The following is a 25,465-nucleotide window of genomic DNA, read 5'->3' as shown; positions in this document are numbered from 1 at the left end:
CTGCCATCACGGGTTCTGCAGGGTGGGGTGGACAGCACTGCGAGCTGCTATATAGGCCGACTCTTAGATACGCGGCTATCAGCTGTCACAATTGCACGGCTGCAAGCTGCTGCTGGTGCACGGCTACTGGCTATTGCTAAGGTACGGCTACAGGCAGCTGCTTGCGCATGGCTACAGGCTGTTGCTTGTGCACGGCTATGGGCCGCTGCTTGTGCACGGCTATGGGCCGCTGCTTGTGTACAGCTATGGGCCGCTGCTTGTGCATGGCTACAGGCTGTTCCTGGGGTGCTGTCTGGAGCTGGTTTATTAGCTCCACCCCGATCCTGGCGAGGGTTCGGTTGGTTGGAGGGCAATGCACCCGTACTGAGGTGTTTGCGCCGGGTGCACTCCGTGGAATAGGGGCGTGCGGCCGTATGGGACATACGCCCACATCGCACGAACGTCGCGCGCGCTCTACTGTACCTATCCCTTCGTTGTCGCCTCATGGGGGTGTCGTGATCCCCTCTGTTGTCACGGCTGCTATTTCACTGTAACTTTCTCAACAATCAAAAAAAAAAAAAGTAGGGTTGCGGATGCAAACACTAATAACTAGAAGATCTTGTCAGTTGCCTTTCTAAAGAGGTTAGTATATTGCAATAATAAATGTCGAAGCAACTAATACACCACCTTCTTTTGTTGTATAAGCACTCTGTACCTTTTACAACAATAAATATTTCATTTCAATGCACTTAATGCTAATGATATGTCCCAGGTTCAAGATGCGCCTATTTTATCGTGCGAATAAAAAAAAATTATATAGAATCTTTGTTAAACCATACGTGTTTGGTACGAAGTCTTGTGAGAATGTGTTTACTGATATTACCGTTGACATTATGACCTTTAAGCATGTATATGGACCCTCGTGCATATATATTTTCCGTTGGTTATTGACACGAGAGGCGTGCAAATAGATAGCTTGAGGCATCAGCTGTGGCGGTCGTATTGTCCTTTACTGGCCCGAGGAAACTTTATTTCCCTTATTATTTTGGTTATTCTTGGTTCTGTCAGCACCTGTCCCTGTCCACACACTTGTCACAGATACAGGTGAGGCTCAAGAAGGTAAGAAGGGGATTAAACTGGATTACTGTAGGATATGGGGAGGGATGAGAAGTGATGGATCACCTTTAACGTGACAACCATCAGTGGTAAACGTTGGTATTGGTAATGCTCGCTGTCTCGTGGCTCCATTTCCGTCGCATATCATGTCATTATTAACTGGTTTGGAAGTAACTGAGATGAATGAATGTCCATAGCCCTGCATGGATGGCATCCTTGAATATAATCCCAGATGTACTGTACCATAAGACACGCGGGAGCTTACCGTAAAAGTAGTGTATTTATATAGTGCATAGTGGATGATAACGGCCGTGTTGTTTTCGGGTGTGATCGCATTAATGTAAGGCCGTTATTCAGCTTGTACTTCTTTTCAGCATTCAGAGTTACTGTACACATAAGGAAAGATGTGCAGTGTAATGAATTAGTTATGTTAACCAGTCTGTGGCTGAGCAAACTCATCAGCCATAGGCAAGCAACCACCCCTGCAGGATTATCTCATGCATTGAACCATTGTTCCCTAGTGATTGACAGTGCCTTGTGACAGCAATGTGCAGTGAAAAGTGGAGGTTTGGTTCTTGGATGGATGATGCATTTGTGTCTCCACCCAGTTAGCAGGGGCACCTTAGCAGGCTGTACATCACCGTTAATGTGGTTATATGGTTACCACCGAGCATTATAAATGGTTTTCTCAGTTGCAGGAAATCATTAGGCTTGTTTCTCATATAAAGCCACCTGATGCAAAAAGATGAGTGATAAAAAGAGACAGGAAAGAAAGGCAGAAGTAGGATGAGAGGAGGGCAGACAGAGATACAGTGATAAAAGTGAGGAATAAGCAGGCAGCACTACATCAGTTGAGTGGATGATGGTCACCATCACCTACTGCTTGCTGCTATGGTGGGGATATGAATTCAGTATAAGCTTTTCTTTGTATGACATTTGTGGGGTACCATAATCATTTTGTTTCATTTATAAAGGCTCCAACATGCATGCGTTGGCCCCGGTCATCCATTGGCGGCTATCCATTCTGCTTGTTCTCTGGCAGCCACCTTATTCAGTCCATTATCCCTGAGGTCACATTCTGTGACCTTGTCCCAGGTCTTTTTTTTGGTCTGCAGCTCAATGCCCTACCCCCAATCTTCACACTTCTTACTTTGCACCCAGTTGTCATTCCCTGTCCTTTCCACATGCCCAAACCATCTCAGTCTGTCTTCTCATCACAACACCAGTATACTCCAGTCCCATATGTCTTCCATCATGAACCTAGCCCCCTCGGCCCTTGCATTCAAGGACACATTACACTTCCACCTGATCATTGTCATTTCTGTACGTTTGAGCCTCTGAATATCCTCATCTTTTACAGCCCAGGTCTCACCACCATACAGCATCACACTCTTAACACATGCCACATGCAAAGATCCCTTAGCATGGAGGAAGAACCCTCTCAGTGTCAAGAGAGGCAACAACTCCCTGAACTTCTTCCAGCCACTCCTCATTCTAGCCACAGAGCTAGCTCCAGTCCCCCCCCCCCTCCAGCACATAACATGCCTCCCAAGTAACAAAACTCTTCCACACACTCAAGAGACTCACTAGCAAGATCATTCTTGTCATGCCTGACAATCTCCACATGCTTTCCGTTACACAGCATACATGAAATCAGCATTTTTTTTGCAGTCTAACTCTAGTACCACTACATCTCTAATGCACCCACTTATCACAATCACTGCACAAGATGGAATTACTTCCCACACCCTTGTGGCAAACCGCACATGGCCACTCTCCCTCTTCTTTGACAGTACTGCCATCAGCCTGACATACCGTCACCTTTGTTTTATCTGCATTTACTCACAAGCCCTTGTGCCCCCAACCATTAGCTCAGAAAAGCCCTTTTATTTCTCTGTCGGGGAAGATTGAAAAGTACTGTACAGTACAATAGAACCTTGTTACTGTATTACGGATCAGATGGGGGGAATCCCAATCCAATACAACTGATAATCTGGTAAGTCCGATGCCCCCCTTTCCCTCCAGAGTGCTTTTTCAAGCATGTAATGGAAAATCTATCTATCTATCGCCAGACGCCTCAATCCCGTTTGGGGTGGCCACAAACAAATCGCCTCCAAGTCGCCCTGTCCCCCGCCATTTCACTGCCCTGCTCCCAACTCACACCCCCCTCTCTCATATACCTCTCCACCCCATCCCTCCATCTCATCCTCGGTCTCCCCCTCCCTCTTCCACCCTCCACCTTACTCATATACACTTTCTTCATCAGTCTTGCACCCTCCATCCTCTCCACATGGCCAAACCACCTCAGTGTGTTCCTCACAACGCTTCCTATCACATCCACATCCACACCACAGCGCTCCTTTATATCCTCATTCGTCAGCCTGTCTCTCCACGTGACTCCACAGGCTCCTCTTAAATAACTCATTTCCACTGCTCTCACTCTTGACTTGTGTCCTTCCAACAATGTCCAAGCTTCACTTCCGTATGTTAGAGTTGGTATCACAATACTGTCATGTAGTAACTTTTTTACTTCCATGCTCACTTCCCTGTTTCTTATCACTGCTTTCAAGGAACTAGCAACCTTTCTTCCCTGCTGTACCCTTTCAAGCACTTCACCCTCCAAACCTCCATCCTTACTCATCACACTACCCAAATACTTAAACGTACTCACATTTTCCAATTCCTCACCATCCAACCTCGCTGTACATTCACTGACTTCACCTCTCTCAAAGACCATCACTTTACTCTTCCCTACATTCACCTTTAGGTTCCGTTTCTTACACACTCTCCCAAACTCATCCACCAAGCCTTGCAGCTCCCCTTCGTCTTCACTCAACAACACAGTATCATCTGCAAACAACAGTACAGGGAGTTTCAAAATAATTGAGTAAAATAGCATACCGGTATTATAGTAAAGGCGGTCCCCGTTTTACGAATGGTCGACATGATTTTTCAACAGTACAATGGTTGAAACTGTACTTCAAAATTTGCATTTTGATCTCTTCCCAGGCTAGCGATATGCAGTACTGTATGATACTGTCTCATGATATTGGGCAGCAGCAGCGAGCCGAGCCCCAGTCAGCCCCAGTGGTTGCTAGTGTAAACAATCGATGCTCTACAGTGTTCTGTGTTGCCAGTGTGTGTGTGTTTGTTTTTTTGTTTTGTTTTGTTTTTTAAATACCCCCCTGTATCTGCGTTGTGTTTAGTGCATCTGTCATGTCTATGAAAGGCCCAGCTGTCTCTCCTGCTACTGGTGAGAAGAAGAGGGAGGTATTTAATCTTGAGATGAAACTCAGGATTATTGCCCAGCATGAAGGCGGCAAACCCGTAGGGTCCTGGTCATTTGAGCCGTAAGTCATTTAGAACATAATGTCCAAGCTGGCCAGCGGCCTAAACAACATACCGTAACCTATTTCGATGTTATGGCTGAAAGACCAGTACTTAGCCCATAATGGCCTTCACACGTGAACTTGGACTTAAGCAGCTGACAATCTCAGTACAGTACTCAGTATATTATTGTACATGAGATACTCAGCACTACAGTAATCCCTCATTTATCCTGACGTAATAGAGCCATAGGCATGTCCAGTGGCAACATCTGGATAATGAACGCTATTCCCCTACTATACCTAACCTATTTGTACCGTACCTATGCTGACTTTGGCAGTTTTCCAGGCATATTTAGACATCAAAACACACATAGGAATATCCAAAGTAATGCTAAATACCAAAAAAAAATTGCAGAAAAAACACTGAAAGCCAAAAAACACCGTACCTAAACACTACTGTATGTACAGTATCCCTTCTTATTTTGGCAGTGTTTTCCAATCATTCTGCCATATTTTGTTATCAAAACACTCATAAGATTGTCCAAAATAATTTTCAAAACCAAGAAAACCATGCAGTAAAAAACACTGAAAACCAAAAAACACCCTACATATACAGTAATACCTCTATATACGATACCCCTAGATGTGACAAGTGTTCATGGGCCCTTTGGGCCCTCTTGCATTTGCTCCTGCGGAGGGCTTTCACACTGTGCACTCATTTTCTCATACTTCACACTCGTTTCCTCATGTTTCTCACTTGTTTCCTCATGCTTCACACGTGCATTGCAATCATTTCAGGTAATCCGAGTCATGTTTATGTGCTGTTCTAGTCTAACGTTGTCACTATCGGTCATGAAGGCGACATCGAAGGGCCCATAATGGTCCATTTATGTGCTGTTCTAGTCTAACGTTGTCACTTGGATTTTTTGTAGCTAACCAATTAATCATGTTATTTGCAGCTTCAGGAATGGAACCCAAGTTGACCGCACGCAAGTCCGAGATATTAATCACTCGGCCATGGCAACCAACCAAGAAACCATTTACAATGCTGGGTGGGTAACCGTATAACCAAACCGTACGTGCTCCCTACGTGTCAACAAGTGGGTTGGTGGAGGGTTAGTGCCCCTCCCCGTAAAACGAATAACTCAGAGTCAAGAGGCCACCCCTTACGGGATTATGGCATCTGGCAGTAGATAAACTTTTCTGTTTATCTCCATTATTAATTCCTTTTTTTTTTTTTTTTTTTTTTTTTTTTTTTTTTTAAAGCTCATTCTTGATTTCTTCAATTTCCATTTGAAAAGATCTTTCTAGCCTACTTACTCTTTCAGCTAACTTATCATAAGTTTCCTTTTCAACCAAGTCTGGGTAGAAGTCATCATCCAGTTTTTTGCCTTTGTCTCTTTTCTTAACACCTTCTAAAGGCATCTTTCCAAAATAAGCCATCTTAAAGAAAAGATCACTACTTACAGTTTTAGCATTGCTCTGTCGTCTGTTAACCTTGGTGTTGTCTGGCTGATGTAAGGAAATTCATCACATTCCTTGACACTTGTATACTTACTTTAGTCGACACTTCTTTGTAACTTCTTGTTTTACTATGTTGAATCATCACCTAAATTAGCCTGATACGAGCTTGACCCATAAATAGATACAATTTAGGTATCCCCAGAGCAGAGCTCAGTGATACATGTCCAACCCGTGTGTTAGTCACTCCGTTAGAGTGTGTGTGTGTATGTGTGTGTGTCTCCTGGTGACTGGGCGATGTTGGATGTTCGGTAGAGAGGCGGATGGCCGCTGTCACTGAACATGTACTTGTGGCTTATGGTCTGTAGTTGATGGTGGTGGCAGGTGGGAAAGATTTAGCCCTGTGGCTGCACGACTTTGGACATTTGGTGGGGATGCGTACGGACATTTTGACACTGTTTGTGGGTTACAGTCGTATTACTCGGGTGCTGGAGGTTCATTGGGGATGATCAGACGAGCGCGCGACTTTGACCATTCAGTTCAGGGGCGGACGGACATTTTAGCTTTGTTTGTGGGTTACGGCCTATTTCCTGCTCACGGTTCAAGCCCAGCAGCCACGATACCTAATGTTTGAACATATCGGCTGGCTGGCTGAAGTTCTCGGGGACTTTTACGTCCGGATAACGGCAAGTAAATTTGGATAATGGTTTAATAGAGCCAAGGTCCAGCTTCTGGATAATGAACACATCAGGATAAATGAGAGACTGCTGTATATTATAAAATAGGCTTTTTGTTAATGATTTTGCCCAACTGTAGGTTAATGTAAATGTTCTATGCACTTTTAAGGTAGGCTTGGCTAGGCTATGATGTTCGGTTGGTTAGGTGAGTTATGACTATCAGGTTTCAGCTCTGGTCAGATGCCATCAGTCCTAGAGTCAGCCTCTCTCGTGCTGACCCACATCTTCGTGCCATGATATTTTTCTTTGACCGGTCTGTGTAAATACGCTTTTCATGATAGAATGCTGGTTCTGGTGTCATTTTAAGGCTGAATATTTGTACTTTATCGTAGTATGTTCAGAAAAGGAAAACAATGAAATATAAAAGTCAAAATGACGAGCTGAAGTTACACAAAAACCAAAAAGGTTATACCTTGCCATAGAAAAATATTTGCCAAGAATAAAGTAGTAAAGACATATAAAATTGGTTTGAACAGTGCAAAACTATGATAAATTACCTTTACAGTGATATATAGTTTATGGCTATTTATGCATGTTATTGTATGGTAAAGGGAAAGAAAAAAGATGCTCAATTTTGTGTGATTCTCGGCCGCATAATTGCTTAGTGATCATTTTCTGAGATCGGTCTGTGTAAATATACTTTTCATGATAGAATGCTGGTTTTGGTGTCATTTTAAAGCTGAATAGTTGTACTTTATTGTAGTATATTAAAAAAAGGAAAACAAAGAAAATAAAAAGTCAAAATGACGAGTTGAAGGTATGATGCTTAAACGCAGTGTATGATGAATGTATTGTACAGTATTACAAAATTGTCTTAAACTGACACTTGAACGCATCATCGGAATCTCTGAGGTTGGATTTGAAATGACATGTGAGCACGTCATCAGAATCTCAAAGGGTTAAATGCATTTTCATCATCATCATGATTACCTAATCAACTTACAATATATTCCACTTATGATCAGTTTTTCAGAATGTAATCCAATTGTAAGTAGGGAACCACCTGTACTAACAGTGAAAACTATACCCATTTTACATTAACTTGGCTCATAATTTTACACCCTTGTCATTGCACTTCTTCATAACCAGCACACTAGTACTACTGTATGGTCTTGTATAACAGCTCAGCAATCATGAGAGGTAAAGGGCCAGGTTGGCCAGGTTGGGGTGAAAAAGGTAGGAAACTCATGTTTTGTACATTGTACTTATATAGATGGAAGTAGCATGCACCCTTCAGTCACTGCCACTCTCCTCATATGTTGTAGACTGAGTTAACTCATTCATCGTCACTGTCAGGAAAGATGGTTTGTGGTGACTGGTGTCGCCTATGGTAGAGTCCAGAGGTGCATGGGGTTGGGGTCCTGGAGGCTATGTTAGTGGATTTTGAGGCTGTGGAGGCCAGCCGAGGATGTTGATGTTACAGACACATAGGAGGTCTGTGACTGTGCGGATCCTCTTGGCAGCGGGAGAGGGGACAGGCTTGGAAAACTAGGAGACTTAGCTTGGTTTTGTCATGTCTGCTGCAGCTGCATTAGCTCTAACCCAATGAGCCACATGACCCCATAGTGATAGGCAGTAGGCCCACCAGCTTTGCCTATGAAGGTGGGAATTGTGTTAGCAGTATCAGTACCTTCATCTAGAGATTGTCCAGTTGCCCTCACCTCCTCTTCCTCTTCATCTTTCTCCTTGGCCAGTGACTTGCCTTGTTGCAGTTCAGCAGCAGTTTCCTCTTCTGTCTGGTGATGGTAGCCAGGCACACCAGCATTCTCATCCAGCAACTTTTGCAGCTCTTCCTTAGCAAAGTTCCCTACCTTGCAGCTGCCAACATTTCTGCCATCCTCGGTGGCTCAGATCACTCAAAATCATGCAATGGTACTGGAGTCTTGGTTGTTTTGAGGAGTTTGCATCATGCATCTCTCAGTGTGGCATGAGAAATCTCTTCCACACTTCTGCCCAGTTGAAAATGGTGTCCTTGACGATGTACTTTTTTTGAAGTTATGCCCCGAATGTCCTCATAGCCTTCCTGGTCCATCCCATCTTCAGTCACAATGAGGTTCTGGTACAGGTAGGGGCTCCATTGTACCTCTCTGCACACTAAATAACTCCTTAATCCATAAGTTGGATAAAGGCAGTTATGTTGACTGGCAGGAACAAAGCCTTGAATCATCCATCCATGCTGCAGAGTTTGGTGGAGGAAGGATGGACTGGTTCATTTCCAACAGCAGCACTGCCTTCATCTCATCAGGACTGATGCCATACCTTTTTTGATGGTGCCACACAGATGGGTCAAAGATGTGGTGGAAGCAGTCATGAATGATACCCTAGGTAAACCAGGCAGATTTGTTCCCATGGTACTCCACAGGAAGGTCAGTCAGGTTGTCCTTGAGTGACCCATGTCTCTTGTTCTTACCTTCTGTGACTAGCTGTAGGTGATGAGAACCATCAGCATTGACACAGGCCAAAATGGAAAGTTGGTCCTTCATTATTTTTTGCCCCGGATTGCTGCCAGTATCTTTGCAAACCCTGGTGCTTTGAGGAAAAGCATGCTAGACGAGCCCAGTCTCATCTGCGTTGTGGATTTGAAACTCATGCAGGCCTTCATATTCCATCAGCTTCTGAAGATGCTGAATGAACGGCTCCATGGCATTTACATTGGCACTGAGCATCTCCCTAGTTATGGTCTTGTTAACAGTGCCACGTTGCCTCCTAAACCTCCACAGCCAGCTGTCGCTACACTTGAAATTTTCAACTCCAGGGTGAGAGGCAGGCCTTCATGCTGCGTGTTGGATATCCAGGCCACATATACAAACACTTTCGTCTTGCTCCTGTGTCTGTTTCCTCGTTTTTCTGGTTTCACTTTGTATGGTTTCTCATCAGACAGCATCTTGCTCTTGAACACATCCTTATCCTTCCTCATACCATCCGTTTATTTTTTCAAAGTCTCCTTTGTTGTGTCCTTGTCCGCCAGGATGATATGCAGGGTCAACCTCTTAACCCTATGGCCGCGACCTAGCATTTCTCGGTCATTCCCTTGGACACGGCTTAAGTCCCTAAAAAAATGAAAGTGCTAGCTAATTATAACTTTGTTGCCACTTTTCTAATAGGAAATGACCATGACGTTTCCATTTTTTACTATGACAGTGGTAAAAAATGCACCTTTCTACAAAAATATTGTTACTTTCTGAGAAAAAATGTGAAAATAATTAATTTTTGCTATTGTCTACACCCACCGCAAATTGACTTAGGACCTACACATAGAATTGCTATGGGAGAGTTGTCTGTCTTTGCTCTGTGTGTCAACCTCTACCAAGTGAATTTTTTGGGCAAGAAGTAACTGGCAACTCCTCTGGTGTTGGTGGGAGATGGTGAAACACTCAGCACGTCAATGCTTGCCCAGAAGCAAAAGTGGGAGTATATGTTCCCGTCACTCCGAGCTTGCACCTCCCTCTTTTTTCGTATGCATTACTGCTTGCCCCGTTATTTTCCTACAGTCGAGTTGTCGTGCCTGGAAAGTACTGCTCAAGAGATGAAAGGGTCCATATCATTGCAAGGAGGCAGGATAATGTCCCTGTCAACACGATTCGTGAACATACTGGATGGCCAAAGTCGACCATCATGAAGATTTTTGCTGCAGCGTGCAGCATGCCACCTGATGTTGTACCAGAGCACAAGCACGGCAGTGGAAAGAAGAGGACGACTTCCAGAGGTACAGATATGTTTCTGGAGAGGGAAGTAATCAAGAATCCTTGACTGTCAACAGCAGAATTGAAGAGAATGCATCCCCAGCTGTTACAAGACGTCTCAATTCGAACTATCCAACACCACATGCAGAAGGAGCTGGGTTTGCCAAGCCTCACCGCAGCCAAGAAACTGCTTCTCACTGACCACATGAAGAAGCAGCACATTCAGTTTGCCAAGAAGTATGCACACTGGACATCGGATGAGTGGAGAAAAGCTGTTTTCTAATGAAAGCACATTTCAAGTGTTCAGGTGTGTTCTGCCAAGGTACGTCACCCTGCCTTCCGTAGTCGATATGACCCAGCTTATACAGTGCCGACTGTTAAGCAGACACAGTCATTAATGGTATGTGAGTGTTGCTCAGGTGAAATGGGAAGGGGAGGCCTCTACTTTCTTCCTAAGAACTTGATGATGAATGGTGGCTGGTACATTCAGGTTCTGGAAGATCATTTGTTAAACTTTTTTGGTGTTCATGGGTGCAACTTTGTCATGCACGATTCAGCTCCATGTCACAAGTCAAGAATGGTGACAAAATGGCTTCAGGATAATCAGATTGAGGTCCTCGACTGGTCTAGCAACAGTGTGGATCCAAATCCGATAGAAAACTTCTGGGCAAAGATGAAGAAAATCACGGCAGAGAATAAGACACCCAATCTGGATAACCTCAAGACTGAACTGACAAATGTTTGGTGCAAAAAAATGTCGTTAGATTACTTTCTGTGATTCCATGCCAAAACACATCCAACTGGTCCTGAAAAACAAGGGAAACATGATTTCATATTAATGAATGGCATTTCTTGAACAGACATTGTGATATACCATGATTTCTATGTTTTTTAATACCTTGTGAGGGGAACTTCTAAGCCAATTTGCGGTAGCTGTAATTTTGCCATGACGACGAGATTATTTACTTCAAGCAGGATTTTTCGCTAATTTATACTGTACACACTAGACACATGTACTGTACAGTTGTCACATAAAAGAAATAAAAACTTACTGTATTTGTACAGAAGCAACAGATGTGTGGATGGTATATAGCTCTAGTTTCGACCCGCCATATGTTTGTCCTGCCTCGACAGCTATTGTCCCACCCACTCTGTTCAGGCTTAGTTATTCTTTTCTCCTACAGATAGCAGAATATCCTAGATTGGCATGCAGCTCAAATTCAAGGGAATGCAGTCATCTTACGCAGTACAGGGAAAAGATTTTTTTGTCGGCTGTGGACTGTAGTTGCCTGACGCGTCATGAAGAATAATTATTAGGGTAACCACGGTCTCTTCACGAGGCCAGAGGGTTAATCCCAAACTTGTGTTTTAGGTTGCCCCTGCACGTGCCTTTCTCGTGTGCCTTGATCACCTCCATCTTCTCCACGTGCTTAATTTCCTCCTCTTTGCTTTCTCAGTGGAGGAGAGGGAAGGTGATTTTTTACGAGAAGCCATTTTCAGTCACTGTGGGGTAACACTTATTACACTCGAGGGATGTGCGATGTGGAGGTGGAGATGTTAACACAATGCTGACATCATATGATGCAGTGTGTCTGTATCCTCTGCCCTGCCCAGGCCTACTGGAAATAGGTCAAATATAGCCCAGCACACTAACGTTTTCTGCCTGCTCCTCCCCAACTGAGCCCAAGTGGGTTGGAAAAACCGCTGCTAGCAATGGTATTGGTAACTGTGTTTGGAGGCGTGCTGTGCACAAGAAACGATCTGGTAGACCTGAGCAGTACACACCATGTAATAGATAGCATATGTTAAATGTAAAATGTGTCTGATGGGCCCAGAGTTATCCGTTAGGTGTGTGTGATTTTCTTCCATTTACCAAAAGTTACCAGTAATGTACGACGGTTTGTCCAGGAACACTCAAAGTGTACATTAAAGCCAGTATCCAGTCTAGCGGGATACAGTACTGCAAAATGAGGGTTGACTGTACACTGTACCTGTTTTATTTAGTCTGTGCACAGACATTAGCCACAAGATTCCCTGAATGTGTGGAGACATGGTAATGCCAGAATACCTGATGTTTGTTTAATAATGAGCAAGACAGTGACTGTTCTTATGACAGGTCATAGCAGTTATTTCCAGACTCTTCTTATGATGATTCAGAAGTGACAAGTTTAATAGCTGTTTAACCCGTCACTTCCCGAGGTTTTCCGCACCTCCGACATCCCCCAGTCCTGAGCTATTTTGGAAAAAAAAAATTTTGGCTAAAACTTCCGCTTTGGTTGAGAAACGACGGAAAATCACCAAGAAAGGGCTTACCGTGGTCCATAAGTGGTCGGAACAGGTGAGGTCCCCCGCGCCAGGTATCATATTCTATCATTGACGTGTGAGGCGCTCACGTTTTGTATGGTAGGAAATATTGGGAGAAACAACACACAACACCTCTATATTTATTGAATTTGAACTAATTAACAATAACAGTAGCAATATAATGGATTTCAGACACATATATATGAAAAATAAGCATTGTACCATCACGCGAGCATAGCGAGTTAGGTCCGAGTCGTAACATGCTATATGCTAAGTTTCTTGTATCAGTCAACATATCATTTTTTCTACTTGTATACTTCTGTTTCAATGACATTTTACCAATTTTTACAGTTTGTAAATGTTTTCAGATGTTTTCATTCATTATGATGACATGCAGCATAAGTTTAGCGCACATCTGCTTACTAAGCGCACTCGTTATGACTCGTATTTCATCATACCCAATTGTTTTATCACTTTCCTATTATTTTTTCCTTTACATAGAACCTTTCCTCCACCACTGTAAATGTTTTCAATTATTTACATTCATTACAAGGGCATTTAGCGAAATGCTAGCGCATATTCATGTAGTAAGCACAATCTCAAACACTCGTGTTTCATCTTCTACTTTATTTATTCACTCCAGTTATACTTTCCCACTTACATTACACACGTTTACACCCCTATACTCCACTATACATACTGGCATTTTTTATTCAAGTGAGCGTCAGAATATCGCATGAAAATACCCTCGCAATGAATGTTTCGACCAACATAATACTCAAACACTTACATACTAATTCTTCACATATATTACACACTTTCCCACTTGTTGACGTCTATTTTCATAATTACGGGCCTTATTCATTCAACTGAGCGTCAGGATATCGCATCTCTATACACACGCTAGGAATATTTTGACTTGGAATATATTTCAGCACTTACAATAATTTGAACTTATATTATACCCGTTAGCATTTCCAATAATAATAATTACATATTTACGGGCCTTATTTATTGCACTGAGCGACAGAATATTGCATCATAAAACCCTCGCTAGGTATGTTTCCACTTACAGCATATTTATACACTTACATACAATTTTTGCACTTATGTTATACCCGTATGCACTTTATACTAATATTTTCAGATCAACATGACTGATAATTTCACTGAGCGTCTGTTTGTCGCATTTACTTCTTAGTTTCAGCGTCCTATCACATTCACACCATATCAGAATTGCATCAACGTCTGATATTCGCTGAAACATGGGTGAATACAAAGACCCACGTCACACTCGACGCGCTCATAGCGGGTGTCCTTCCTCTGTGTGGTGAGTCTCACCCGGGAATTACTACACATGTGTCACCTGCGTTGGGGCCTAGGTCTGTTTGGCTGGGGAGGGATAGGAGTGGGGAAATGGCAGCCGGATATTCTCAGGGGAGTTTGGGCAATAGGGGCAGTGCGGGTGCGATGTTTGGGCCTTTCAACAGCATAACGTGCAAACATTTCTCTTGTGATCTCCCTCATAAACCCTTCAAAGATTTCCTGAACTCCTGTTGTCATGGCGTGAAGGTGGTGGCAATTCAGAGCAGTGATGTCTAGCAAGTGAAAGAACAGTTTCTTATACCACTTCATTGTGGTCCTGGCACACTCTACCGTCGATATCATGGAGTCTGGTCCACCAGGCGCATGTTTATGTTATAGTCCATGACACACTCAGGTTTCCAAATGTGATGCCTGTTCTCGCTCCGGTAATCAACGGAATCAGTATGGTGCATCAAGGGGCGTTGAACCGTTGACAAGAGGCTTACTTTTCTATTATGGTTCCACACAGTTGCAAGGATGTTGTTGGCTTTGAAGAAGACAACCTCATTCCTGTCAAGTTTCCGCCCTACCTTGGCCATGTGACGCCGGTTCACCTTCACGGTTCCACAGACTCCCGTTTCATGCATGTGAAGATAACGAGCGAGAAGAGGGCTAGTGTACCAGTTGTCCAGGTAGAGGACGTGACCACGATGAAGGTAGTCTTCTATCATTGTCTTTACCACTGCTCCTGACAGTCCAATACTCCGATCTTCTATTATGTCTGTCTGTGCACCGGTGTACAAGACTATGTCTTGCACGTATCCAGTCCTACAGTCTCACATAACAAAGATCTTGAACCCAAAACGGTGCCTTTTGCTGGGTATATACTGCCTAAATGAAATATTACCTCTCCACAACACGAGACTCTCGTCTATGATGAGGTCTCTGTAGGGATAAAATGACGAACGAAAGGTTTGCCTCAGGTGATCAATGACCAACCTAATTCGCCTCATCTTATCTGTGTCGTTTGCATTTGCAGGATCATGAGCATCATAGAAATGGAGGCGACTTAGAATTTGTTGAAACTGATTATGGCTCATCACTTGCCCAAATATTGGTGTAAACATAACAGGGTCCCTTGTCCAGCAAGCCGGAATTCTGTTTTTTCGTATAATATCCATCAAAAGGACCAGGGCAAAAAATAGGAACATTTCTGAAAGGGAGCCAGGGTAATCATATATGATAGAATGCCTACTCCTTGTTCCCAATCTTTCACTCTCAAGGCGCTGGGTGCTTGCTAAAAGGTTGGTTTGGTAAACAATCTGCTCCACGAATGCCTCATAAAAAAACAGGTGGAAAAAATCCAACCTGGTGGAATTCCGGTGAATTCCGGGAGCAATGCAGCCAGAGCGCCCCTGCTCAGTGAAGGGGTGAATGAAGGGAGAAAAATCACTCCCATCCTCCCAATTCCATCCCACAAATCCCTCGTCCCCATCATCCCCATCTCCGCCTTCGTCTGGGTGAGGAGGAGATCCTGGTGGGGAAGGTTGGGGAGAGGGAGTGCGGAGGGCTTCCCCACTCTCACTCCTCTCCCCTCTGCCTTTACCCTTTCCCTTTCCCTTACCCTTACGGCCTTGAGGAACATTAGGGGGCTGTGGGGATGAAGTTGGGGAATATTGGGGAGCATAAGACGTGCTGGGGAGTGGTTCCTCCCCACCTTCCCCCTCCATGACAACACCACGTGATTTTTCACGCACCCTAGTTCGCCCACGTGTTAGGGGATATTGGGGAGCATAAGACGTGCTTGGGAGTGGTTCCTCCCCACCTTCCCCCTCCATCACAACCCCACGTGATACAGAATGCACCCGCACTTGCCCACACACACGAACAGCCGGAGAGAGAGGACGTCCAAGGCATCGCTCCTGACCTTGAGTAGTTTCAGGAATTTTGTCTGTCCTGTCTCCTAGGGTCTTTCTTTAAATTTAAAATAATGAAAGTTGGTAGACTACCAAAAATGTAAAGATTTGTTGGCAATAGTATACATGAATGTTTGTGGCTTATTGGTAACAGCTGTTTAGGTACTTGATCGGTACGTTAAAGATGGCCGAAAATGTAAACAATGAGGGAATGGAATTTCAAGGATTTGATGCTAATACTAATGTCATGGACCTAGTGAAAACATTAATTATGAGGATTAGTGAACTCGAAAAAAAAGTAGAGAATCTAGTGATAAAGGATGTGTCATGAAATAAGTAAAACACCATACAGAGTCTAATCCAGTCCAACGAAACAGCCAATTAAGAGATTAAGAATTAGAAGAGGAGAATGTTGAACTGAGGAGGAAACTTGAAGAGAGTACTAATAAAACGGAGAAGGTGAGTAATGTACTAGAAGAACACAAGGCAAAGTGGGCACACGTAGAAGAAGAACAGAAAGAAGTGGTCAGCTTAAGAGAGATCATCCAGGAAGAAAGGGAAATGAACAAGAAAGAAATGGAAGAAAATGTAGTGAAAATACTGAAGAAAAAAGAGAAAATAGTGAGAGAAACTGTAGAAAGGAACAGATGTGTGATAGTATTTGGAAACAGGGAAGAGGAAGAAAAGGTTAGGTTCGCAAGACTCGAGAGAGACACGAACATGGTGAGAGGAATATTAGGCAAGATTGACTCGAAGGAAACAAGTGGGTAAAAGAAATTGAGGAAGTAAGGAGGATAGGGCCTTATAAGAAAGGGGAAACAAGACCAATGAGAGTCAAGTTTACATCAGAAAGTGTAATAAATGAGATACTTAAAGTGACCTGGAAATTAAGCAAAGAGGCGGGGGATGGAAAATATTATAATAAGAAAAGATCTGAATGAAGAAGAAAGAGAAGCTTTAAAATCATTAAAGGAAGAAGTAAAGGAAAAAAATGATAAGAGGACAGAGGAAGAACGTGAATACTTTTTTTTGGAGAGTATTGGATATGAAAGTAAGGAAATGGTATTTAAGGAAATAGAAGTGAAGGAAATTAGGGGGGATGGTTGTGAAAGATCAGAAGTTGAGGAAGTGGTAATGGACAGAGAGTAGGAGAGAAGAGGGTATTAATAATGTCAAAAATAATTTGAAGGTGATATATACTAATGTTGATGGTTTCATATCGACAAGGATCGAAATTAATGATTTCTTGAGAGAACATGAACCTGATGTCATGTGCTTTGTAGAGACCAAATTAAGAGAAGATATTGATGTTCATTTGGGAGATGGTAAATACAAACTGTGGAGAAAAGACAGAAAAGAAAAAAGGGAGGAGGAGTGATGATAGCAGTGAAGAACAACATAAATGTAGATACTGTGGAAATGGGAGAAGGCAGGGCTGAAGTGATATATATGAAATTAGAAACTGGAGAGAATGTTAAGAGAGATATGGCGGTAGTGTATGTTCCCCAAAGACGAGAGCATGGAAGGATGACGAATACCATGAGTTGTTGTCAGATATGGCTAGCTACTTGCAAAAAATAATTGAGAAAAGCAATAATATAATTTTGGTGGGTGACTTTAATTGTAAAGAGGTGAACTGGGAGGAATGGTACTGGAGGCGGCGAGGATTCGTGGGGTACTATGTTATTAAATATAATAATGAATAATGTGATGACGCAATGGGTCAAAGAAGAGACACGGTTTCGAGGTGAGGACACACCAGCAAGGTTAGATTTACTGTTCACCAAAGAACCCGATGTAATAGAATCATTGGAATATCTCTGTCCTTTGGGAAAAAGTGATCACGTGGTCATTGAGTTCCAGATGTTAATAGGAAACGTCGAGCCAAGAGACGAGCTTCATAGACAGGGAAGATACAACTTTGGCAAAGCAAATTTTACAGGATTGAGAAACTTTTTTTGAAAATGCGGATTGGAGAAAATTCAGAGAAACAAGAGAGATACAGAGGAAGTGGGATATCTTTCTAGACCTCTATAATTTGGGAGTGGAAAAATTTGTACCAAGAGTAAGAGGGAAAGAAAACAGGAAAAAGGAGTGGTTTAATAGAAGGTGTATGATAGCCAAAAAAGAGAGAGATAAGGCGTGGAACAATTGGAGAAAGAGAGGTAACGACAGAACAAAGGAAGAATATAAAAGAACAAGAAACGAATACACAAGAATACGTAGGGAAGAAGAAAGGAATTTTGAAAAAGGTATAATTGACAAATGCAAGGATGAACCCAAACTGTTTTATAGATTTGTTAATGGCAAACTGAAACAAAAAGGAAGGAATCACCAAGCTGAAAGTAGATGGAGAGGTCTTTAATGATGCGGCAATGCAAGCAGAAATAATGAACAAACGTTTCCAGTCAGTTTTCACTAAAGAAAAGGAGCTTGTGGAAGGGGAGGGAGTGATTAGAAATGTTCCGGTGATGAAAGATATAAAAGTGGAGGTGCAGGAAGTGTATAAATTACTGGAAACTCAAGATGTAAGGAAAGCCCCAGGACCTGATGGAATTTCTAATTGGGTACTGAAGGAATGCAGAGAACAACTGGCGGATAAAATTCACAGCTTAATTGTATGCTCACTGGAAGAGGGGAAAGTGCCAAAAGAATGGAAGAGGGCAAATGTGGTACCAATTTACAAGGGAGGAAACAGGGAAGAACCCCTGAATTATAGACCAGTGTCTCTAACCAGCATGGTCGCAAAATTGTGTGAGAGAATCCCGAAAGACAGATGGATAAAATATCTGGAAGAGATGAATATTTTGGCTGAATGTCAGTTTGGATTCAGAAGTGGAAGGTCATGTGTTTCAAACTTGATGAGCTTTTACTCAAGAGCGATTGATGTGGTACAGGAGAGAGATGGTTGGGTGGATTGTGTGTACTTAGACTTAGAGAAGGCCTTTGACAAGGTACCTCATAAGAGACTAATGTGGAAACTAGAATATATAGGAGGACTAAAGGGGAAACTTCTGGAATGGATGAGAGACTTTTGAGAGACAGACAAATGAGGACAGTAATAAAGGAAAAGATGTCTGGATGGAGGGAAGTAACAAGTGGAGTCCCTCAAGGCTCAGTGTTGGCGCCAGTAATGTTCCTGATTTATGTAAATGATATGGTAGATGGAGTGAACAGTTATGCGAGTCTGTTTGCTGATGATGTAAAGATCTTGAGGAAGATAGAGGTTGAGGAGGATTGTAAAATACTGCAGGAGGATTTGGATAGGATACACAATTGGAGCCGGACGTGGGAAATGAAATTTAATGTAAAGAAATGTAAAATATTGGAAATGGGTAAAAGTACCAGGAGACCATCACTGAATTATTTTTTGGGTAATGAATTAATCACAAAAAGGAGAGAAGAGAAAGATTTGGGAGTGCTGGTCCAAGATAGTTTGTCACCAGAAAAGCACATTAACAAGATAGTTGGAGAGACTTATAAGCTCTTGACTAACATAAGAGTAGCATTTCATTATATGGATGAGGAAAAGATGAAAAAATTGATAGTGGCCATGATCCGCCCCAGGTTAGAATATGCAGCGGTAGTGTGGTCCCCACACAAAAAGAAAGATATAAACAAGATTGAGAGAATACAAAGAACAGCAACCAAGATGGTCCCCAGTCTGACAGACCTGTCATACAGAGAGAGGCTGGAAAAACTGGATTTGCCTTCGTTAGAGGAAAGGAGAAAGAGGGGAGACATGATTGCGGTGTTCAGGACCATGGTGGGAGTAGATAAAATTGACAAAGAAGATCTGTTTGTATGGGATAAGAGAGCAACAAGAGGACATGGAATGAAATTGAAAAAGTCAAGCTGTTTGAAGGATATCAAGAAATATAGCTTTCCTTACAGAAGTATAGACTTATGGAATAGCCTGGACAAAGAGATCGTCCAGTCTAAAAACATAAACGAGTTTAAAGTTAAATTCGACTTATTGAGAAACAGCGACGGAAACCCACGAGCATAGTACATTCCGTGTATATCACAATTAGGTATATTCTTAAATATTTGGAACGACTTAGACAAAGAGGTGGTGCATGAGAAAAACATTCATGTGTGTAAAGGTAGACTTGATAAATGTGGATATGGAGACAGGACAACACGAGCATTGCTCAATTCCTGTATACTACAAATAGGTAAATACAAATAGGTAAATACATGATACACCCCGCCGCCTCACACTACCTAGGGAGAGCAGTGACTCACTCACGCCACTCTCACTTTCCATACTCCTCCCTGCACTTTCCCATTCACTCCCCACTCCCTCCATGGCACTTCCTAACTCCCCAGACAAAATACTAGGCCCATACCTGCTCGTCCGACCTGGTGTGCGCTCGGTGCCATGATGAGTTATTACCTCACGTCCATACCACGTGGCAGCACGTCCCACGACTCCGTCCTCGTCCTCGAATTCGGGTTCCACATCACGTTGGGGCCGGGCATAGGATGTTGCACGTGATTTCTTGGCTGGCTGCCCCTCTCTAGCAGCAAGGTAAGTCACGTACTGCCGCTTCGTGGGGGACGGGACTTCTTCATCACTGCTGGTGGTTTCCTCCTCCTCTGGCTGCACATAATCTTTATCAACAACCTCGTCGTCCAGTGGGGAATCACTGTCACCTGTAAAGGCGTCCAGGGCGGCTTAAATTTCGACCTCTGAGAGACCTCTCGTAGCCATGTCTGAGCAGGACCGTTACTAACAGGTGAGTGGACGAGCCGCAAGTTAGCGCGGGTCGCGCGGGGTCGCCGAGTGTCCCTGCCTGGTGGCAGATAGGGGAAGGTCAAGCGAGGATACGTACCGAAAATCAAACGCGAAATTTGAAAATTGTCGAAGTTACGCACTTTGCAATTGCACGACGTATTGGTACATCGCCGGGACTGGCAGATGCAAATCGTTGCAACGTACCCATACGTCGACGGGACGGGGTGGGTTAATAGACTGTTAGAATTTCATATGTAGTGAAAAGTTCACTCTACTTTATTATGTGAGGTGTCAGCAGATGGAAAGAAGCAGACCCATATGTTGAAGTTGAATTTGTTGTCAAGATACAACAGTTTTTGCCCATCTTCAGGTATAAATAGGCATGGACCCTTTGATATATTGTATAGCGAGTTGAAGGGGAGAGCGAAAGAGGGGAGGCACTGTGAAACAAGGAGCAGCACTGCATATTCATTTGACTTGAACAGCTACTTGTTTTGTACAATATAATGTAGGTATTATGGGTAGAAAACAGCTTGGAGAAATGAGAGGGAAACACCCAAATTTGCAAGATAAAAATGATTTCAATATGAGATGTCTGTTTGTAGGTGAGTTGAAGTGTATGGGTTACTGCATTTAGTCATGAGGATACTGTATTTTTTTTTTTTTTTTTTTTTTTTTTTTGAGGAGCCTACAATTGTTTAGTAGTTGATTTTTATGTTGAAACTACTCTGCTGATCTAATTCAGATGATAAAGTGATAATGTAATGTAATCTGATTGTACTTGAAGGACAAATATTTAAAATTATTAGTAACCAACTGGACTTTTTTTTTTTTTTTTTTTTTTTTTTTATAAGGATTCTAGTGCCTCTTTCCAGATTGTAGTGCACCAGGGTTTGCAGTGTAATACAGTTAGACCCTGACAACAGCTGGAACTCTTCGAATTCTTCTAACTGATTGTTGCTTTTTTTCTTTTCTGGAAGCACCCAAGCCTGAAAGGGTTATGGTGATAGAAAACATCATTCCCTTAAATTTCATGAATTGTGAGACTTGTTCTTAAATATCTCAGGACAATGGATGACAATGACTCCCAGGAGCGTGAACACTTCCAGCGCATTGTGCGGGCATTCAAAGCATACAGGTCAGTTGCAAAGTGTTTAGGTTTGTGTTGTACAGTATTTGTATGTCTGCATTATATTTTTGCAGTTCACTTATTGGTGTGGTTGTTGTGCCCCTCTAGAATTTTTTGATAGAACAGATATATATGGAAATGAAATGGTTCAGGATCTTTAAAATGAGAATTTCAGAGGTTTATATTAGTAAGTTTATTGAAAGAATTGTGAGAATATAGTGCATGGTGATCAGCAGCAAGTCTGTAATGTTAGTGACTAGTTGTGCTTATATGGTTGTGCTTTGTTATTATATATTACATTTCATTTATGCCTTGTTTCTTGCTTGTGTCAAGAGTTTTTTCTTTCATATCCATTAATGTGTTATGCAAAGTAATTCCCTTTTGATGCAAGACCAAGCAACATGTCTGTATTATACAGTTTGCAACTTTTTCTGTAACTTTTTATTTTGCAGTGTTTGTGATGTGTATTGTAACAACAAAGTAAGACATTGCGGTACAGTAATCCTGAACAATACTGCTTTACTAAACTGAGCTGACTTTTCATATAAAGTGTATCATATGAACAGTATTTGAAGGGGCAATAAGTTTTCATTGAAGCTGCATAAACTGAGAAGAATTCTGCAGTTTTTCACATAATAAAATTAGAATTATTTGGTGTTTGAACCCAGAAAATATAAGAGGGGAATATGCTTGTATAAAGTGAATAACTGCAATCTTTGAATGTTCTATTTATCAGAGGAAAACAAACCCTCCCTTTAAAATATTATAAATAAAAAATACATTACCGTTGAAAGACAGCTGTGCGAGTTGAATCTTGGTAAGCCTTTTGTTACTGTTTACAAATCTTTGTTTAGTTAAATTATTTTTTAAGAGTGTGAGACTGTAAATACCTGTATTGCGTCCCATTACTTTGACAGAGCGGCTCATGGGTTTGGTTTACTGTAAACATTGTATGCAGTGATATGAGAGTACTGCTCCGTACAGTGCAGTAGAGTAAACATACAGAAAATTTGTGATGAATGTATTTTAGGCGCCTACAGTAAAAAAAAAAAAAAAAAAAAAAAAAAAAAAAAGGAAGTCACTGGATTAGACTGGTCCCTCTCAGAAGGCGTCCCTCATCTCCCCTGACAGACAGCACTCCCACCAACGAGTGGCAGAACGTGAGGGTTATCTCAAGACCCTGCCTCCACACCACCAAGCACTGCTCGAGTCTTACAAGAAACACCTGGCTCTCCAGCGTGTCTGCATCGACCACAATGCAGAAATCATCAGGCTTATTATCAAGGATGTCGATTGCATGTTCGAGAATGTCCACCATCAACCCTCAGTAATACACTTTGGTGTTTATTGTATACTTCATGTTATATGACCTGCATGTATGTCACCTAAATATATCTGTGTTGCAGAAAAGTTTATTACTCCATAGTTCAAATCACAGATTACTCAGCTGTTGTGTTCTGTATTTGTTGTATTGTTCTTGTGAGCAAAGATGACCTAAGAAAATATATACTGTACATGTGATGGTAACTCTTTTATAGGTAGAGTATACCCATTCAGTGTATAGGTCTCCACCAACTTCATTTTAGAGGTGGATGTGTTTGATATCTTGACATTTAACTCCTGCAGCATAGGGAATTTATTTTTGATCATAGTTTATGAAGCCTAGAACAGCCTGGTAGTAAATGAGTTAATGGTCATGATGAAGCCCTCCAGTTTAAAAAACCTCTCTTAAGCTGAGCAATGTAATCTCGTGAGAGCAAAAGTAAAATGCAAAATACAGTATGTCCTAGGTCTTAATGGGTTATTAAAACTTGTATGTGCATGTTCCATGGTTCACCAGACTTACTCGTATGTTTCTTGACAGTTTTCACACACAGCAGTAGATTGTTGGAATTATGGTGTGTAATTGTATGATGTAGTCACAAGCCATAGTGTCTGAGCAACCTCTATTCCTAAACCTGGCTGGAGGGAAGTCGTAGCCAGGCTTTCGCACTGATTGAAGGTGTATTCAGAGTTAAGGTGGCAGTTATAAGCTTTTGCCAGATGCACAGCAACAGTTGGTGGTTGCATTGTTGCTGGGACCTTTTAGAAAAACTCTGAACTACCAACAAGTTTCATTAAGTCTGAAACCTTGGCTGTGACTTTTCACTCCAGCCCTGGTTGCACAGAAATCATGGCTTACGGATGCATTACTGGTATTCTTCAGAACTGATATAACTATATTAGAATAAAGTGGCAGTTAAAGTGTTAATCACTACTTACTTGCCCTTGTACGCTCTCTCTCTCTCACACACACACCGCTCGCTGACTCAGTGGTAACACTCTTGCCTAGCATCTGCTAAGACCGGGGTCTTGCCTTGCTCAGGATGTGAAAAGTTTCACTGAGAAAGTGGGTGGGTACTGTCCCTCTTGAGCAAGGGGATGGTTTTGTGCATATGTTGAGGTCAAGGCTTTGCCCTTCTATCTATCTATCAATCTATTGCCAGACACCTCAATCCCGTTCACGGTGGCCACAAACAAATCGCCTCCACGTTGCCCTGTCCCCCGCCATTTCACTGTCCCGCTCCCAACTCAAACCCCCCTCTCTCATATACCTCTCCACCCCATCCCTCCATCTCATCCTCGGCCTCCCCCTCCCTCTTCCCCCCTCCACCTCACTCACATACACTCTCTTCGTCAGTCTTTCACCCTCCATCCTCTCCACATAGCCAAACCGCGTCAGTGTATTCCTCCTAACGCTTCCTATCACATCCACATCGCAATGCTCCTTTATATCCTCATTTGTCAGCCTGTCTCTCCATGTGACTCCACAGGCTCCTCTTAAATAACTCATTTCCACTGCTCTCTTGACTTGTGTCCTTCTACAACGTCCAAGTTTCACTTCCATATGTTAGAGTTGGTATCACAATACTGTCATGTAGTAAATTTTTCACTTCCATGCTCACTTCCCTGCTTCTTATCACTGCTTTCAAGAAACCAGCAACCTTCCTTCCTTGCTGTACCCTTTCAAGCACTTCACACACCAAACCTCCATCCTTACTCATCACACAACCCAAGTACTTAAACCTACTCACATTTTCCAATTCCTCACCATCCAACCTCGCTGTACATTCACTGACTTCACCTCTCTCAAAGACCTTCACTTTAGTCTTCCCTACATTCACCTTTAGATTCCGTTTCTGACACACTCACCCAAACTCCTCCACTAAGCCTTGCAGCTCTCCTTCATCTTCACTCAACAACACAGTATCATCTGCAAACAACAGTACAGGGAGTTTCCAAACACTACCCTCTCTCACCAGGGCCACTCCAACATCCACTACACTACCTTGTACCTCTTTTATTACCCCATCCATGTATGGATTGAACAACCATGGAGACATGACACATCCCTGTTTCAACCCAACCTTCAAAGAGAAAAATTCACTCAGTTCACCATCCACATGCACTGCAGCCTTAGCACCATCATACATACTCTTCACAGGATTCAACAGCTTCCCATCTGCTCTATATATTCTTAATACTTTCCACAATCCTTGTGCTTTGCCCTTACATCGGAATATATGAGCTCTTATCTTTCTTCCGGAAGGGTTAAAAGCTGATTATCACAAACCATCACGTGATCCTGACCAACCCGGTGAATTACACACACACACACACACACACACACACACACTTTTATGTCATCCAGTCACTCTCCTCTGGAATAGACCAGGAATTGAAGCCTTTCAGTCAAATAATTTTTTTTTTTTTTCCCAACTCAGA

General features: G+C 42.5%; 1 protein-coding gene across 2 annotated transcripts in view; it reads left to right on the top strand.

The window, feature by feature from the left end:
• The first annotated feature begins 1,006 nt into the window (after positions 1-1,006).
• Positions 1,007-25,465, top strand: part of LOC145415734 (carnosine N-methyltransferase) — a 101,807-nt gene continuing 77,348 nt past the window's right edge. The window contains exons 1-3 of one of the 2 annotated variants that reach the window (XM_080284967.1): positions 1,007-1,083; positions 21,638-21,709; positions 22,832-23,027. In XM_080284967.1, coding sequence (XP_080141093.1) covers positions 21,642-21,709; positions 22,832-23,027 — 264 coding nt within the window. In that variant the 5' untranslated portion in view covers positions 1,007-1,083; positions 21,638-21,641. The other variant, XM_080284966.1, reaches the window with a different exon arrangement.

Source organism: Coenobita brevimanus, chromosome 103 (assembly GCF_032717465.1).
Source record: "Coenobita brevimanus isolate Jiangsu-jjx chromosome 103, ASM3271746v2, whole genome shotgun sequence".
Lineage (NCBI taxonomy): Eukaryota > Metazoa > Arthropoda > Malacostraca > Decapoda > Coenobitidae > Coenobita > Coenobita brevimanus.
The sequence above is the reverse complement of the archived record's forward strand: the minus strand, read 5'-3'. Positions and strand labels throughout refer to the sequence as shown.